This window comes from Tyto alba, unplaced genomic scaffold, assembly GCF_018691265.1.
Source record: "Tyto alba isolate M040663 unplaced genomic scaffold, T.alba_DEE_v4.0 Super-Scaffold_1, whole genome shotgun sequence".
In the NCBI taxonomy this organism is placed as follows: domain Eukaryota; kingdom Metazoa; phylum Chordata; class Aves; order Strigiformes; family Tytonidae; genus Tyto; species Tyto alba.
The window spans coordinates 37,386,929-37,403,754 of record NW_024881261.1 but is presented as its reverse complement, the minus strand read 5'-3'; the positions used below and the strand labels follow the sequence as shown (position 1 = coordinate 37,403,754).

Sequence of the window (16,826 nt, the reverse complement as noted above, 5' to 3'; positions counted from 1 at the left end):
GCGTGCATGCTGAGGGGTTGGGGGGGACCAGTGGGTGAGGGGGGCGAGCTGCAGGAAAACAGCTGGTACCCAGGGGTTGCGAAAAGCGCTGCAAAGGCATCGGCTCAGTGGGATTTGGGGTATTCTGCTCCCTGGGTGCCCTTGGGATTGCTTCGCAAAGGGGGTGCATGTCGCCTCCACAGGGGTTTGAGCATCTGAGCATCTTTTTTACTCTCAGAGAGAAAACATTTGGTAATGCATAAATGAGCGTAGATCGAAAATTAAATATGCTGAACGTGAAGGGTTTTGCTTTTTGCATATTCCCTGTCACGTTCAAGTAACCTGCTCCGTTGCCCTGCATTATGTCCATGATGTTCAGTTGCCAGGAAAGCCATTAAGCAGGCATCACCTTCCACCTCCCCTGGTGTAAATCAGGGTAATTAATTAGCCCGGCTGATGAGGTGGTATACGGGGCAGAGTTAGGCTGCCCGGCCTCCTGGCTCCTCATGAGTGGGTCACTTTGCCTTGCTGGCAGTTTTGGCTGGCCCAGCATCACCACAGCTCAGGGTCCAGCCCACCCTTCTGGCTCAGCTCCCCAGGGCCCCACCACTTCCCATGCCAAGCAGCTCTGTGCTAACCTTCTTCTAACCTTCGTCCTTCCCTATATTTTTTTTTCCCCAGCAGAAGAAAATTACACTTCCCCAGTGTTGTCTGTCACCGCAGTAAGCACTTACAAGTGCAATTGTATGGGGCCAAATGAAGGGAATTAGTTTTGCCTGCACTTTGTGGCACTGTCAGGCCCCCTGTAAATCATTGTCTCATCACCAGCCAATCCAGGTACATGGAAAATGTCTTTCTGGGCTCTGCACTCACACCAGGCACTTAGGGATTAATGGGTCCTAGGGGTTCAGAGGTCGTGGGCACAGAAGTAATAGCTGGGAGGTTGAGGACCATCTTGTACCAGGTGACGCAGAGGATGCTCAAAGCACTCATGGATTTTGGGAGAGAGGACCCAGGGCTCTTGTTGGCCAGCCCTGGCTGCTCTTTGGGGGTTTGCCGCTGCAACTCGCAGCCACCCGGGCTGGTAGCAGGTGTTAGGATGGGGAACTAATACCATTATTAATTTCCTGAGGGAAGCTGGGGTGGGCAGGCAGTAGATTAACCCACCTCCTCGCCAGATGTTTCCATTCAGAAGAGCAGCCAGGCTCTGGCTAGGATGGGGCACCTTCATAGATGTCATCCCTGGTGTCCTATAAGGAGTAAGATGCACTGCAGAGGGGGCTTGGCCCTCCAGGAGCAGGTACCGTTCACTCAGCAGGCATCTCTCCTGGCAGATTTTGGTAGGTTTGTTCCATTTTGCTGAACGCAATTGCAATGCGTATGAAGAGTAAATTGCAACTTAGCAGTGGAGAGGAAAACTGGGAAAATTAGTAGGTCTGAAAGGCTGGCTCCACCAGTGCACCCTTCGGCTGGTGTAAAGCAGCAGGAATTGGTGTTGGTACCAGCGCTGTTTAACATCTTTGATGGTGACACGGACAGTGGGATCGATGCACCCTCAGCAAGTTCACTGACAACCCCGAGCTGTGTGGTGGGGGACACGCGGGAGGGCAGGGATGGCACCCAGAGGGACCTGGGCAGGCTGGAGAGGGGGGCCCGGGCAAACCTCATGGGTTCAACAAGGCCAAGGGCAAGGTCCTGCCCGTGGGTCGGGGCAATCCCAGCACAAACCCAGGCTGGGCCCTCGAGGAGCGGCTGGAGAGCAGCCCCAAGGAGAGGGGCTGGGGGGGTTGGTGGGGGGAAAACTGCCCGTGAGGCAGCCCGTGCGCTGGCAGCCCAGAACCCACCCGTGCCCTGGGCTGCAGCCAGAGCAGGGGGGGCAGCAGGGCCGGGGGGGGATTCTCCCCCTCTGCTCCGCTCTGGGGAGACCCCCCTGCAGTGCTGGGGCCAGCTCGGGGGCCCCCAACAGCAGAAGGACCCGGAGCTGCTCGAGCGGGGCCAGAGGAGGCCACGGAGATGCTGGGGGGGCTGGAGCAGCTCCCCTGGGGGGCCGGGCTGAGAGAGTTGGGGGGGTCAGCCTGGAGAAGAGAAGGCTCCGGGGAGCCCTTCGAGCGGCCTCCCAGGGCTTAAAGGGGGGACAGGAGAGGGGGGGAGGGACTCTTTTTTAGGGAGTTAAGTGGTAGGATGAGGGGTAACGGTTTTAAACTGAAAGAGGGCAGATTTAGATTAGAAGAAACGTAAGGAATAAATTCTTCCCTGTGCGGGGTGAGGCGCTGGCCCAGGGTGCCCAGAGCAGCTGTGGCTGCCCCCTCCCTGGAAGGGTTCAAGGCCAGGTTGGACGGGCTGGGAGCACCCTGGGCTGGGGGAAAGGGGTCCCTGCCCATGACGGGGAGGTGGGAACTAGATGGGCTTTAAGGTCCCTTCCAACCCAAATCTAGCTGTGATTCTATAAATTACCACTTGAGCTGGGGAAGCCTTTGGGGAGAAAAAAAATAATTAAACCTCGTTAGTTTTCATGCCTTTTTCTCTCTGCCACCCCATGGTGTGTCAGGTAAGCAGCACACAGGGGTAAAGTGGTTTGATGTGCTCAAGCTCCTACTCTGCTGTCAAGGGTAATCAAGGCCATCGATAAATCAGGGAGGTTTCAGGAATGGGTTGTGTTCCGTGCCAGTCCTAAAATACAGCCTTTTGATGGTATCTGGACATAAAATGTGTCTTTGACCCTGCTTTTTCACAGGCCTGTTGGTGTCTAAGTAATCCAGACAGGACTCAATTTAGAAAATATACTGGGGGTGAAGAAGGATATTTTGGGGCTTGCATTCCACTTTCCTCACCTAAAAATAAAATTTTCTGCTCCTTTTTCCTGCTGCCGCTCATGCATATTTTATATATTCATTAGAGGAAAGACTTTAAAACATGCATAAATCTTGCCTTGCTCATCCAGAGCTGACACGCTGCGTTTCGCGCACCTTCCCCGGAAGGTGCTGGTTGCTCACCCGTGACCAGCCCACCCCAGCCCACTCGGCAGCTGGCGGTGGTGGACGTGCGTCCAGCCCAGCAGCTTGGCTGGGAGCCGGCACCGCAGCATCCCGAGAGGCAGCAGCCCATCCATGGGGTTGCACCCCAGAAGGGCTATCCAGCAGGAGCTGCTGGCAGAAAGCAAGGTCTAAATCCCTTTTCTTGCTTTCCCAGGTCTGTTTTTTAGCCTGGGGAGGGGAGTTTTGAAGCAGGATAGGTTTTTATTTCTCTCCCCGCAGCCCCGGGTGTACTGTCAGCCTTGAATGTGCAACGAACGGTAAGGGCTGTGCGTGCAGGTCCTGGCTCTTGGGCTTCACAGGGGCTGCAAGAATTGTCCGTGAAGACCTTGTAAGGAACTGAAGGAATTAATGCTTCAAACATGCGTCGACACGGAAAACTTGTGACAAGCTGTGGCCTTTGTGATTAGTCTAAGGAACCCTGTCCAAGGAAGCGTGGAGTGTATCAAAGGATGCACGGCTTCACTCCCTTGCCGTTGTATTGCCAAATTCTTAGATAAGACCCAAAGGAGGGAAAGGTGGACTGAGTGAAACCATATGTTCGGGTTAAAGGACAAATAAGAGAGATAAATAACCAGTACCAGATGGACCTAAGCAAAAACTGAGGAAAAAATAAGGTTGGGAGGACAAGCATGACCACTGACTCCATCGGCAAGGGGGTCGGTGCACCCCATTCCCCTTCAGTGCATGCAGAACCTGTGTTCCACCTTTTCCTCATCTCTCATGGGAATGAGCTCGTGGAATACCTGCCTCTCTGTCTACTATGCTAATCAGCTGATAAAGATGAACTTAAAAGGTGACAGAAAACTTTACTGGGGGTGCACCCACCACTCAAGATAACGGGACCTGAGAAAGTGCTGGAAACTGGGTGGTGAACTGGACTCTTTTACTCTCTCTCTTTCTCTCCTTTCCTTTCCTTTATTTTCTTTCTTATAGATTTATCAATAAGAGACCACATTACTTACTACCCTTTTCCAAGTTTAAATTGCTTCTACCGCAAGTAAAACATTTTAACCTGTCATTTGGTGTCGTTTCACTTTAATTTAACCCAAGGGGTTCACAAAACCTTTACGACTTCCTGGGTTCCTCTGGGTCGGAACAGACCTTTATTTCACATGTGCTTCCCAGATTAGTTTAGTATGTCAGGGAAAGTATGTGCACATAAAATTTTCCATGCCAAAGTTTTTGGAAGTGCTGCTGAGAGATGTCGATGGAGGGCTGTGACCCAGAGCGGTCTGCGAGTTGGGGATGCACAGGATAACCCAGGCGAGCACAGACAGCCCCAGCCCCGCATCTCCCGGGGGGATAAAAGGCAGCACATAAGGTCTGCACTCCTGCTAGCCCACTGGCACCTGAGTAGGAGGAGGTAAAGAGGATGTAATGGATTCACCAGTGTGTGTAATGCAATTTTCTCATAAATACCTTCATTTATTAATTAACTTTTTTTTTTTTTTCAGGCAACTGACAATGATGTGGGCACGTATGGGAAAGTCAATTATTTTTTCAGCGATGACCCTGACCAGTAAGTGTGACTGAACCACCAGCATGAGTTTGATTCTTCAAAATCCTCTTCTAACCTCACTACAAAGGCAATTAAGGGCATTTATTACATCCTATGTGCAAGATACCCTATGAAAATCCCACTACGCTGTCTCCCAAAGAGGGGAGTTAACTTTACCACATGCCTGATGCTCAGCGTGTTTAATCGCTTTGCTAAATCAGGACCTACAGGCACCAGCGTTGCTTGGGACCGATAAATGCTTTTGCCAGCGAGTTGCTGGCCCTGGAGCATTGCATGCAACCCACTCGTGGTGTGTGGTTGGGGGAGGCATGGGGGCTGCCCAGCAGAAGGGAACTGGGAGCCTCTGAGCCCAATTTCTCTGCCTGTAGAGCAACACTGAGGGCTTCTACCCCACCACCTGCACCGAGCTCTTAAAGATGTTCTGGGACCTAATACCCCTCAGAAGAAAGCCATGAACTTTACACACCGCGGTGCTAGCTGTCAGGCTGCTGCCACCCCATCTCTCCATCTCCAGCGTGTGGTCACCAGGGCTTTCCCCCTCCTTTCTTGTCCCCTCAGTTTCTCTCTGGACAAGGACACGGGTGTAATCATCCTGACAGCTCGTCTGGACTTTGAAATCATGCAGCGCTACACCCTGACCGTCATCGCCCGGGACGGCGGCGGGGAGGAGACGACGGGGCGCGTCAGGATCAACATCCTCGACGTCAATGACAACGTCCCCACCTTCCAGAAGGAGGCATACCTGGGGGCCCTGCGGGAGAACGAGCCCTCCGTCTCCCAGGTGGTCCGGCTCCGGGTGAGGGACCGGAGCGCTCCTCCGCTCGGGATGCGTGGTGGGGACATGCGAGCGGGTTAGGTTCCTGTCCACCCCTGCTGCCGTCCTCCTGAGAAATCCTTCGTGCTTTACCGCAAAGTGCAACTGGGTGGTGCTGCAGCCGTGGGCTGCCTCCCTCCTCCTCTCCTCTCCTATACATCCCACGCCTATACAGCACCCCCAGGTCCTGGGGCTTCTCCCAGGGCAGAGGCGCTGCCTCCGTGTCGCCTTGCCCTTCTCAATAAAGTCAGCAGGCACCGAGTGGAAGGTGCTCTGTTGATGGAGCTCTACGCCTCTGCTGTGGAGGGAAGGCAGATAGGGGAGATTGTTCGCTCCTTCAGCACAAGAATAAACTTTGCTATGATGCAAAAACACTACTTTCCCTCTGTGGGGCCAGGCTGGGAGTGCTGCAGGGAGGCAGGAGTGGGGGACCCAGTGAGTCCTTCCTGGGAGGCCGGATTTGGAGGAGAGGCTGGTTTACAAGCCTCCTCGGGACCCCTGAGGAGTGCATCTTCCTCCATCACTTTTCCACTCTCCCTGCGCCCAGCCTGCACCTCCCGTCCCCTCGGCTCTCTCCCGCTGCACGACGCCAGCACAGCTCCCCTGCTCATTTACTCCCTCTGATCACGCTCTAGGCAACTGACGAGGACTCCCCTCCAAACAACCAGATCACGTACAGCATCGTGGAGGCGTCTGCCTTCCGCGAGTACTTTGACATCACGGTGTCAGAAGGGTACGGAGGTAAGCACTTGTCCTGGGATCGTGGTGCCCCTGGCAAGCAGCAGCAGCTGGGCTGCACTCGCACTCCTGCAAGCGACCATGTCAGCAAGCTTTAAAAAGCTGTTCCAGCATCTCCTCTGCTTGTCCGGACCTCCCCAGCAGCATGCTCCTTTGCAGCAGGGCTTGAGCCGAGCTGCTGCAGAGCTGTGTTTCTGTGGGCGTGTGGCTCGCTTTGGGTTACGCCTGTGCAAGGAGCTCAGTAATGCCCTGTGCTTGTGTTTTCGGGGCGCTGCCACCTCGAGCAGGCACTGTTGGCCCTGGGGAGGTGGTGTGGATGGGCCACCTGGGTCCTCCTTGGTGTGTGAACGTTCCCCTGACCGCCCCGCTTGGCATCCTTTCAGTGATCAGCGTGAACCACCCCCTGGACTACGAGCAGCTGGACAACGGGGTCATTTACCTAACTGTGATGGCCAAGGATGCTGGCAACCCACCGCTCAACAGCACCGTCCCCGTCACCATCGAGGTGTTTGTAAGTACAGCACCCAGTGATCCTGTGGTGGTTTCCCTGCAGTTACTCCATAGCAGTGACATTAATTCCCAATAACTCAGCTAGACTGTCCCACCCGGGGATTGCAATTACATGTGTCTCATAGATAAATATGTCATATATGTCTCACGTACATATGTGTCATACATATTGGTTAAAGAAACACTGTCCCTGACGTTTGGTAAAGTCTGAGTGATGGAGGGTGAGTGAGAGTGTCTCTGAGGGGGGTGTCACCACGCACAGACGGGCTGTCCTGACCCCACGCACCTCCTCCCTGTCCGCAGCCGTGCACCACGCACAGGGAAGCCACTGGAAGTGGCGTGGTAGGAGCCACAGCTAACCAGGGGGTGAGGAGCAGAGCTGGGGACAGGGTGGAGAACGACCCCCTGCCCTTGTTTTTGCCTGGGGAGGTTCACTGAGCACCTGGTGAGCCCTTCTCTCCACTCACAGGGACCTCCTGGCTGGGATGCTCTCCATGCCTAGCCAGAGGCACTCGCTGCAGCTCAGATGCAGAGGAGAGAGCTTGGCTATGCGTTAGCACATGTAGTGTCAGAAATTATCAGTCCTTGAATGAATCATAGACACTTGCTTCTTTATCTCCCAACACCGGCTGTCCTGGCTGGGCTATGGGCTTTGCCATGCATCTCACGCACCGGCATAGGTGCAAACCCCTCGAGGAGGGGTAGCTGCTGGGAGAAGTAAAGCATCGCAGCATTCCCTGGGCAGATTAGATCGGATGTCACTTTGAGGCACGTTGTGGTTTGAAGACGTCTGTTGGGAGGTATCAGCAGTGGAGACAGTTTGCTTGATAACCCGTCAGTCTCGCAGTGATGGGATCTAAGCCAGGCTGGTGGCAGTGTCAGTCTGGGAAGGCGAAGATGATGAAGTCCACGGTGCCAGGATGGGAATGAAGTCTTATGAGCAGGCCTCTCCTCCAGCTCCCTCACTGTGCTCAGGAGAGGGGGAATAAGGCAGTGCTGAGGGGGGTTAGTAGTGGCTAAATACATCTTTCCCACACTGTGCTATAGACAGCATAAACACCTCTTTCCAAAGACCACACTTCAGTGGGTCATCTCCTCCGGGTTGAGTCTGCACACTGGTGGGTTTTAAGTAGCTGTCACTTTTCCCACTCTCAGCCAAAGGGCTTTTCTCTCAACTGGAAAAAGACAGGGAAAAAAAAAGGCAGAAAATAGGAAGAAAATGAGGAGGAGAAAATTTCACGACAGCACTTGAGGAACAAGAGCCGTGCAAAGGCAGAATGAGAGCGAGTGTGGAGGGAGGTAATTTTTTTTCATCCTTTGGTTGTTGGTTTTTAATAAAGAAGTCAAACTCGCCTTGTAGATTTCCCATTAGGGGACAATACGCTTTTGTAGAGGGAGCTGCCGAATCAGAACTAATAGCGCGCGCGCGCGCGCCATGCCAGGATCCGGGGAAATATCACCGCTAATAAGTTTCTGCCTCGCTCCCTGCCACTGACGCCCGATCGGGGCGACGAGCCAGCGACTTATAGCATGCGTCTGTCTGGAAGAAAAGGGGGGTTGTGTGCTTAGTGCGAGCAGCTGTGGTTCTCGGCACCCCTGCAGGTGATATGGTAGCTGTCTGAGGGTGAGGATGTAGGGAGGAAGGCTGAGGGTCAGGGGAACGTGGGGAGCTGTTTGCTTAGCTGGATGGCCTCTCCCATGGGAGGGGAGGAAGCGGTGCCAGCTCCTGCCTGGCATCGCTGCGGGTGCTGCGGGAGGCACGCGGGAGGTTTGCAGCAGGGAGCTTTGGGGTGGGAAATGTCCTTCTCAAGTAGAAAAGCCACATGCCGCCCGGCGGGCAGGTGGATGCCAGCTCCAGCCAGATGGAAAGCCGGCCAGGAGCATGGCCCTGCAGCCCCGAGAGCTGGCTTGCCGGGCCGTGGCGGTGCTGAGCATGGCCTGATGAACTCAGGACCACTAACGGAACGGCGTGACGTCTGCTCCGGCTTGCGTCCATCCAGCCTGAACCACGGCGCAGCTTGCCCAGGTCCAGCTGCAGGTGGCATGTGGATGCGTGCTCGGCCTCTCCACTTCCTTTGCCTTTAACCTGCCCAGACCTCCAGGGTTTGCCCTGGGGTGATGTCCCCAACCCGGCTCTGTGAGGAGGAGGAGGGATGGTGAGGACAGCACCCCGGGGCATCCGGCAATTTCCTTACTACCCTCGGAGGAGGTGTGATGAAAGCTGAGTGATGCAAAGGCTGATTAAAGACCACCTGCTTCCAGCAACAAGAGCAGAGGAGGTAATTTAATTGCAGTACGATGGGCATCGTTGGCATGTGAAATTGCCTCAAATATCAGTTCAGTGGCAGCAGGAGCAGCTGAGCCTGCAGGTCCATCAGCAGCCTCCAGGTAGAAAACATCTGCAGAGCAGCCCCAGGGAAGCAGCGAAGTCCATAACGGTGTTTTAATGTCCTGGTAGCTCCCTCCTTCCCTCCATGAGCGGTTGGGTTTGATTCATTTAAGGCAGATTCTTAACAATGTTTAAACAGTATTTAAAGCCCCCCTGGGGGAGCTTTAAACTTGTCCGAAATCTGTTTGGAGGGATGTTTCGAGCAATTGCTCCTGCCTGGTTTCACCAGGCTGGCCGTAGTCGCTGGCAGAGACAGTCTTGGAGGGAACATGTTATGCAAACCAGCTTCCTCCCCTGAAAATGCTGTAGCTGCTTGGTCTGCAAACACCTCCAGCATTCCTCCACTTAAGCAAAGGCAGCAAAAGCTGAGCAGCTGCCCTGGCCAGCCCAGTTTGCCTGGTGGCATCATGGCCGAGGTGACCTGGAGTGCTGAGCCACTGGACAATGGGACGATGAGATAGTCAGTATTGCCTCACTGTCTGGCTCAGCAAAATCACTGGCAGCTGACTTACTTTAACTTCAGCTGTTTCTGCAGTGAATCTGGGTACTCACACCTCCGGTGCCTTGCCCGTAAGGCCAGCTTCCCCACGCTGATGCCTTGAGCTGGTCACGTTTTTGAGATGCAGTTGGGCAGGAGCATGCCAGTACCAGGCTTTTGTGGCTGCTTGACCATCTTGCCTTTCTCCCAACCAGCCTTTCAACCTTCTTTTGTTTCAGGATGAAAACGACAACCCCCCCACGTTCAGCAAGCCCTCCTATATGATAACTGTCGTGGAGGACATTATGGCAGGTACGGAGCATGCCCCTGTTCCTTCTTCAGGCTATCAGAAGGGCCCGGGGTGGGGTCTCACAGGCAGAACTGGGTTGGTGATGGCTTTTGGGGGAGGCAAAAGCCATAGACCTAACAGAGTTTCATAGTCATGGGACCTGGAGACTTGGCCCCGTGCAGGTGAGGGGACCCTTTGTCCAGGTGCCCCGTTTGGGGTGGGTGCAGGAGCGGTGGGTTAGGGGACAGGGCAGCTGGGGACACCCACTTTGGGCTGCAAATGCCTCATCACAGCCCTCGGTTCTGCTTCCCCCAAGGAGCCACGGTGCTGTTTCTCAATGCCACGGACTTGGACCGATCCAGGGAGTACGGGCAGGAGTCAATCATCTACTCCCTGGAGGGCTCCTCACATTTTCGGATCAATGCTCGCTCAGGTTAGCTTCTGTACACGCTCTTCCTTTCAGTTCCCTCTCCTGAATTTCCCCTGCTTTTCTCCCCCATCGTTTTTCCTCTTTCACACCCTCACTCCTTCCCCGTCCTTCCCTCCTCTCCCCCAAGCAGCCTGCTTAGGAGATACCGAGTTTAAGGGATTTGCCAGATTTCAGCCACCAGCACTCGCTCAGTCACCATGAGAGCTTTGGCAAAGGCATCGGTGGAAGCTTGGCTCCTGGTGGGACTGACACCTGAGAAAAGGCTTTGGCTGGAAGGGCTTACACTAGCTAAGGAGCTGCTGCCTGCCTTCCCTTGCCAGCATCTTTTTCAGTTCGTTACGGGCAGGAGCAAGCAAAAGGGATCACAGGCAGTCATTTCACAGGCTCCCGTGGGAAGACACAGCATGGAGTTTGCAGGAGCTTGCTGGCAAGCTGACCCTTTCCAGCATCCATCTGTTTGAAACTGCATCAGAGGAAAGGGCCCCTTCACGAAGGATCCTGTCTCTTAAGTGTCCCTTTTTTGCACCGGTGCCCCTATTCGCCATACAGCCTCTCTAATCCCTCTCATCTCCTGGGGCTACAGGAGAAATCACCACGACGACTTTGCTGGACCGAGAGACCAAAGCCGAATACATCCTCATCGTCCGGGCAGTGGATGGAGGCGTGGGCCACCACCAGAAGACAGGCATTGCTATGGTGAGTGTGGGATGGAACGACTCCCATCTTCTTGAGCCGCCGGTGCCCGCCTGGGGCTGGTACTGGGGAGGGCTGCCCAGGCACCGATGCTTCAGTTCCCCATGCTAGCAGCGTTTAATTTTAGCTGTGTGAATGGGTAAAGAGCATACGGTTGTGTCTGCCCTCTGAGCTGCCCCCACCGCTGCTCACAGCCCTTGCTGAATGACTGTCTGGGCTGTGTAGATCTTGAAATCAGGCTCCCTTTCCTGGTAAGCCATTCACCCAGGAGCCACTTGACCTTCTAGAGCTTTACATGTCCAGTTCTCCGTGCAAAGGCAGTAACGGGTGCCTATTCCACCTGCACTATGGCTCCCTTTGTTCATGCCTCTTGAGAAAATGCTTAGTTGGAGACCCTGCAGGTGCCCTTAGTTGTTCCTGATGACTACTATTCACATACTGCCTGGGTCAACGGTTTCCAACTGGTTTGTGATCTCTGGGCTCCTCAGAAGGTTCTGGTGGCCATTGTACGGCAGATCAAAACCTACTCCTTTGCCTTGCCTTTGCAGATGTCAGGGAGGGAGACCCATTGTTTGCAAAGGGTTTGTAGAAGTCTTTGGAAACATCAGGAGGTCAAAAGCCAGGGATCCATCTCTCACTAGTCATGGCACCGTGTTGGTTTGAACATTCCATAATATTTGGGTGCTCTTGTTCCTGGGACACTCGGTTGGGTTGCAGAGAGGTGTTTCACGCAACAGCGGGCGATGCAGAGAAATATTGTGGTTGTGCTGGGGAAATTCTTAAAATAATTGTCACTAATGCTGAGGGCCGTCAGGACGTGGATGATCCAGGTAGCAGACTAGAAGCTCCCTGTGGAACCTCCCAGAGGCACATGACGGCCTTGGCCGGGCGGCAGCATGGCCTGCCAGATGTTGGGTTTCCCTTTGGGGCTCCAGGTGAGATTATGTTCTCCTAGTAGCTTTATTGAAAGGCAAAACAAGTTTTTTGCAACACAGATTGCAATTAGGAAAAAAAAAAAAAAAAAGCATCGTGGTTCTTAAAAAGTTAAAGAATATTAAAACTCAGGGAGAAGTAGATGGCCAGTTAAGTTTATCTGCTGTCATTAACAAGGTTATACACCCAGGACTCAAAGCTGTTCCCTATAATCATTTTTGATGTGGGAATAAGGGTCCATTCAGGGGCTTTGCAAGGTCCCCAGGTGATGGACAAGCACCTGGGGTGCTTGGAGCAGAGGTGGGTCACCGACCTGCCCCAGGGACCACGGCGGTGCCTTAGTTGTGCCCTGGGCACATCCCTGGAGACTGCGGTGTCCAGATTCACCTCTTCTACCACGGGGTGTCACCAGCAGCTCAGCCTGGTCCGGCGGCAGGACCCCATCACTTGGGAGCAGAGAAGACCCCCAGAGAACCTCCACTGAGACACCCTGCGTGGGGGTGGCAAGCGCCGGGGCTCCCTCCTGCCTCTCCATCCCCTTCCCTCAAACCGCAGCTCTTCCCTCGGGCGCCTTTATAGACTCACAGGCTGGATTGAAATGGGTGATGTGGGGAGGTGAGAGACTCACAGACAACAGGATGCATCCGACAGGCTCTCTGCTGTCACTTAGATGCTGTTTCTGGAGATAGGTAACACTTCAGGGCACCGTCCTCTCCCGTGCTCTCTTGTCTTTGCACCTCCCATTCCCTGTTATCATACCCTCTCTCAATTTCTCATTTATTCCTTTGGGGTTTTTTGCCTTTTACCAGTCACTCAGCTTTTTCCTTCCTTTCCTGCCATGTTCCCACCGCACCCTCTCCCCCACCACCGTGACCAATTTGCATCCCCCCCCCCCACAGTGCAGTGGCTGCTTGAAAACACACCTTGTGCCCCTGCGGTTGTTTTAACTGCAGGGTAATAAGTACACCTGAGCCCAACCAAGATCAGATATGCCAAGGAGCCTTGGCTGTGAAGATGCAGGAGGTTGTTTTCCTGCAGGTTTTCCCTCCAGAGGGTGAACACGCGTTCAGTACCTGGTGCTGCTGTACACCCAGGGGGACGCATCCTGATGCAGCCTTGCTTGCTTGCTCCCCCGCAGGTCAACATCACGCTGCTGGACATCAATGACAATTATCCCACATGGAAGGATGAGCCATACTTCATTAACCTGGTGGAAATGACCCCCCCCAACTCAGACGTCACCACGGTATGTGCGAGGGAAGGCAGCTGTTGTGCTAAAAGCCTCTTCCTTTCACCCAACGAGGTCGTCACCCACTTGGCTGGAGCAGGGAGTCACCTCCGAACCGGTGTCACCTCCAGTCAAGCACCATCTTGCAGAAGTCCATTTAAAAGGCTACTCCTGAGCCTCCTTGCTGCTGCCCATCCCGTGTGTTTCTCCTCTCCGCTGGGAAATTTTTTTTTTTTCTCCAAATTGCATGGGTTTTGGCCAAATTCTCCTTTTCTTAGCCTTGCCTGTGACCTCCTTCAAGGACCTCTCTGAAAGACATTGATTTACAGCCTTTCAAGTCCCTCTGGTGAAATAAAGAGAAGGAGAGAGGGAGCTTGTACTCCATCACGCCAGGAGAAAAATGACGGGCATGAAACGGAAAATAAATGAGGGAAAAGTGAAGAGAATCCACAAACTCATATAAGGAGGAAGGCTGCAAAAGAAAAGGGCTTGGGAGGGGGAAGAAGGGTCTGGCAGCACAGCCCAAGCTAGAGCATGGTGGTTTTCTCTCTTCCGTGCAACACCAACCCTGCTGCTCGGTGCCTGCTTGAAGTCATCTTGCCTTTGACATCCCAATTAGTTGCTGGGAAATAATTATTGTGTCACCGATACGATGTAAATTCAGCTGTGGGACAAGCAGCAGGGGCTGGGGAAGTTACATGTGTAATGAAGTTGGGGGTTTTTTAATGTAAATGTCCTCTGTAATTAAAATGTCACAGGGAGAACAATAAAGCACAGAATGTCTGGCGTGGAGGAGAGCTCCACCAGTGAATTATTTCCAGCTTTTCCAATGTGGCAGCCCAAGTTCCTCAGCGTGCCTCTTTCTCCCGTTTATTTTAGCTTTTCTGAAGGGTGTTTGTTTTCTAGCTGGTTTTGTTTAAAAGGTGAAAAGCCCGTTTGCTTGCTGCATGCTCATGTCTCTCTTGCCATGCCATTACCTCCAGGGCTTGCAGGCCAATTTTAGTGAGATTTAACACCACAGTAGAGGTCTTGAGGGTACAAAATCCCTGCAAGCATCATGAAAATATACAGCTGTGTGGAGGAAGGAGGACTTCTTGCTGCTGCTGGCGGCTCAGCCTCATTATTAGACACCGGTGAATATACATGGGGACGCACTGTGAGAGCTAATTCCCCTCGCCCCGCTTTAAGTTTTGCTGTTTCTCTGTGGCAGGTGGTGGCTGTCGACCCGGACCTGGGCGAGAACGGCACGGTGGTGTACAGCATCCGACCCCCCAACAAATTCTACACCCTCAACAGCACCACGGGCAAGATCCGCACCAGCGGGGTTCTGCTGGACCGCGAGAACCCCAACCCCCAGGAGGCCCAGCTCATGCGCCGGATCGTGGTGTCGGTCACTGACTGTAAGCTCCCGCTCCTCTTTGCCGCCGTGGTTTGTCCGGCTCGGCCGTAGCTAGGAATCGCTGGGGCTCGGGTCGTGCAGGCGTCGCCCTCCTCACCCCCTCCCTGCTTTTCCCTCCCTGATGGTTTCCGCGTGTTGAGTTGAGCTTTTCTCAGCCGGATTTTTTTTTTCCTTGGTGATGAAGTTGGGTTTTTTTCCCTGTTTTGAGCATAAGTTGCAAAGATGTTTTGGAGGTTACAGGATGAGAGGAGGTTAAAACCTGCTGCTAAAACAAACCAGAAGCCTTCAAAGTGCGAGCGCAGCCATTTCTGTAGAAGCCCTGACAATGAGCCTGGGAGGCAGAAACTCCCCCTCTTCTCAGCCTGGCTCTCTCAGTATCAAGGAAAGTCGAATGAGCAGTGCGGGAAAAGAGCCGATCAAGTGGTGAAATGTATTTTTCTCTAGATAGAGTATCTTAGGGAAACTTTTTTAGGACAAAAGGGTAGAGCTATGAAGATAATTTTCTATTATCCAGCCTGTTTCCAAGAGCAAAGGAGGTACATAAACCTTACCTCTGCCCCTTTCTAATTTTGCATCACCCCTGCCCTGTGCTAAAGCCATTGCCTCATCTGTGCTGCCAGAAAGACAGAGATAACCACAGACTGGTGTTGCTCTTAATTTTCAGCTGCACGCACAGGTAGCCATCGGTCTGCCTTGTGTGCCTGCTGCCAGGGAGAGTTTTCCCCTGCCCGGGGACTGTGCTGTTAGTCCGACGGGCTGGGGTGCAAGGGCTAACACGGACAGGTCAGTGCCTCGAGGGGCCAGCCCCACCCTGCCCTCCTGTCTGCATAGGGAGCGAGGGCTTCTTTTTAGGGGGAAAGGAGTGGAAACAGCTCAAGGCATTAACCTCGAGACCCATTCCCGGCCCCCCCACAGGCGGGAGGCCACCCCTGCGAGCTACCAGCAGCGCCACGGTTTTCGTCAACCTGCTGGACCTGAACGACAACGACCCCACTTTCCAAAACCTGCCCTCCGTTGCCGAGATCTCCGAGGGCCTTCCCGCAGGCTCCTTTGTCTTCCAGGTGAGCACGTCCCGTTGCCTCCGTGCCCCACGTCCCGTCGCTGCCATCGCTTCTGCAAAGCAAGCTAGCAATACGTCCTCTCCATCCTCTAGCCATGCAAACGGGGAGGGGGGGTGGGAATGCAGAAGGAGTTGTGGCATCCCACCCCCTGTGCTTGCTCCCAGCACGGGGAGGGGGGGATGCTCTGAGGTCCCTTTTTTGAGCCCAGCATCCCCGGGGGGCAAAGAAACGCGGAAGGTTTAAGTACTGTGATTTTTATCGTCGGGGGACGAGGGGGCTCCCCCCATGCTCACCCCTTCCCTCCACTCTCCCTGCCAGGTAGTGGCCATCGACCTGGACGAGGGTCCGAACGGGCAGGTGACGTACCGCATGCAGGTGGGGATGCCCGCATGGATTTTGTCATCAACAGCACCAGCGGGCTCATCACCACCACCACCGTGCTGGACAGGGAGAGCATCGCCGAGTACTACTTGCGGGTGGTGGCCAGCGATGCCGGCGTCCCCTCCAAGAGCTCCACCAACACCCTGACCGTCAAAGGTGGGTGCTCTGACACCCCTCCCAAGCCCTTCCCAGCTGCAGACCCGCTCTGGTCCCAAAAAGATGACAAGAACACCAGGGGGGAGATGTGGTTTATATAGGAAATGCACTAAGACTCTTATTATGTGGCCTGCCTTTAATTTCATGCATTTCTATTTACTGGCTTCACACAAGCCTAGGGCTGAGGATAAGCATCATCTGGGGAAAAAAAATGAGCCTGGATTCTCCTCAGTCCTGGGTTTGGAAAAGGAAGTTTCTAGTCCTGTAATCCCAGAGCCCTCTACCATATGCCCAGGAAATACTGAGCTTATATTTAAGACCCAGATTTTCCTCTGAATGGGGATGGAAATGAGCCTGTGATTAAAGTTAGTGTTCACGCCAGTTCTGTAGGGTTTCTTCACACACGGGGTGTGATGGGTATGTATCGGAGGCAGCAAATACAGCCTGGAGCTGTGGGGATCAGTCCTTACAGCTGGTCTGCAGGCACCCAGAGGGCAGGGAGCAGCAGGCAGAGTGTTCCCCGGGATGCTGGGAGCAGTAGGCAGGTGTTTTTTGGGAGCATGGTGTAGACATCAGCCTGGCATCCGCAGGAGGGGCAGCCCTGGGCAGGCACTCAGCTCTTGCTCCTCCTTTCAGTTCTGGACGTGAACGACGAGAACCCCACCTTCTTCCCAGCCGTCTACAACGTGTCACTGCTTGAAGACGTGGCCCGGGATTTCAAAGTGGTCCGGCTCAACTGCACGGATGCTGACATTGGGCTGAATGCTGAGCTCAGCTACTTCATCCACCGGTAC

General features: G+C 54.0%; 1 protein-coding gene across 1 annotated transcript in view; it reads left to right on the top strand.

Moving 5' to 3' along the window:
• Positions 1–16,826, top strand: part of LOC122154873 (cadherin-23-like) — a 165,373-nt gene that overhangs the window by 147,202 nt on the left and 1,345 nt on the right. The window contains 13 exon segments of the mRNA XM_042807848.1: positions 4,469–4,533; positions 5,092–5,329; positions 5,983–6,088; positions 6,469–6,596; positions 9,702–9,774; positions 10,068–10,184; positions 10,765–10,877; positions 12,946–13,053; positions 14,246–14,435; positions 15,350–15,495; positions 15,814–15,880; positions 15,883–16,032; positions 16,669–16,822. Coding sequence (XP_042663782.1) covers positions 4,469–4,533; positions 5,092–5,329; positions 5,983–6,088; positions 6,469–6,596; positions 9,702–9,774; positions 10,068–10,184; positions 10,765–10,877; positions 12,946–13,053; positions 14,246–14,435; positions 15,350–15,495; positions 15,814–15,880; positions 15,883–16,032; positions 16,669–16,822 — 1,655 coding nt within the window.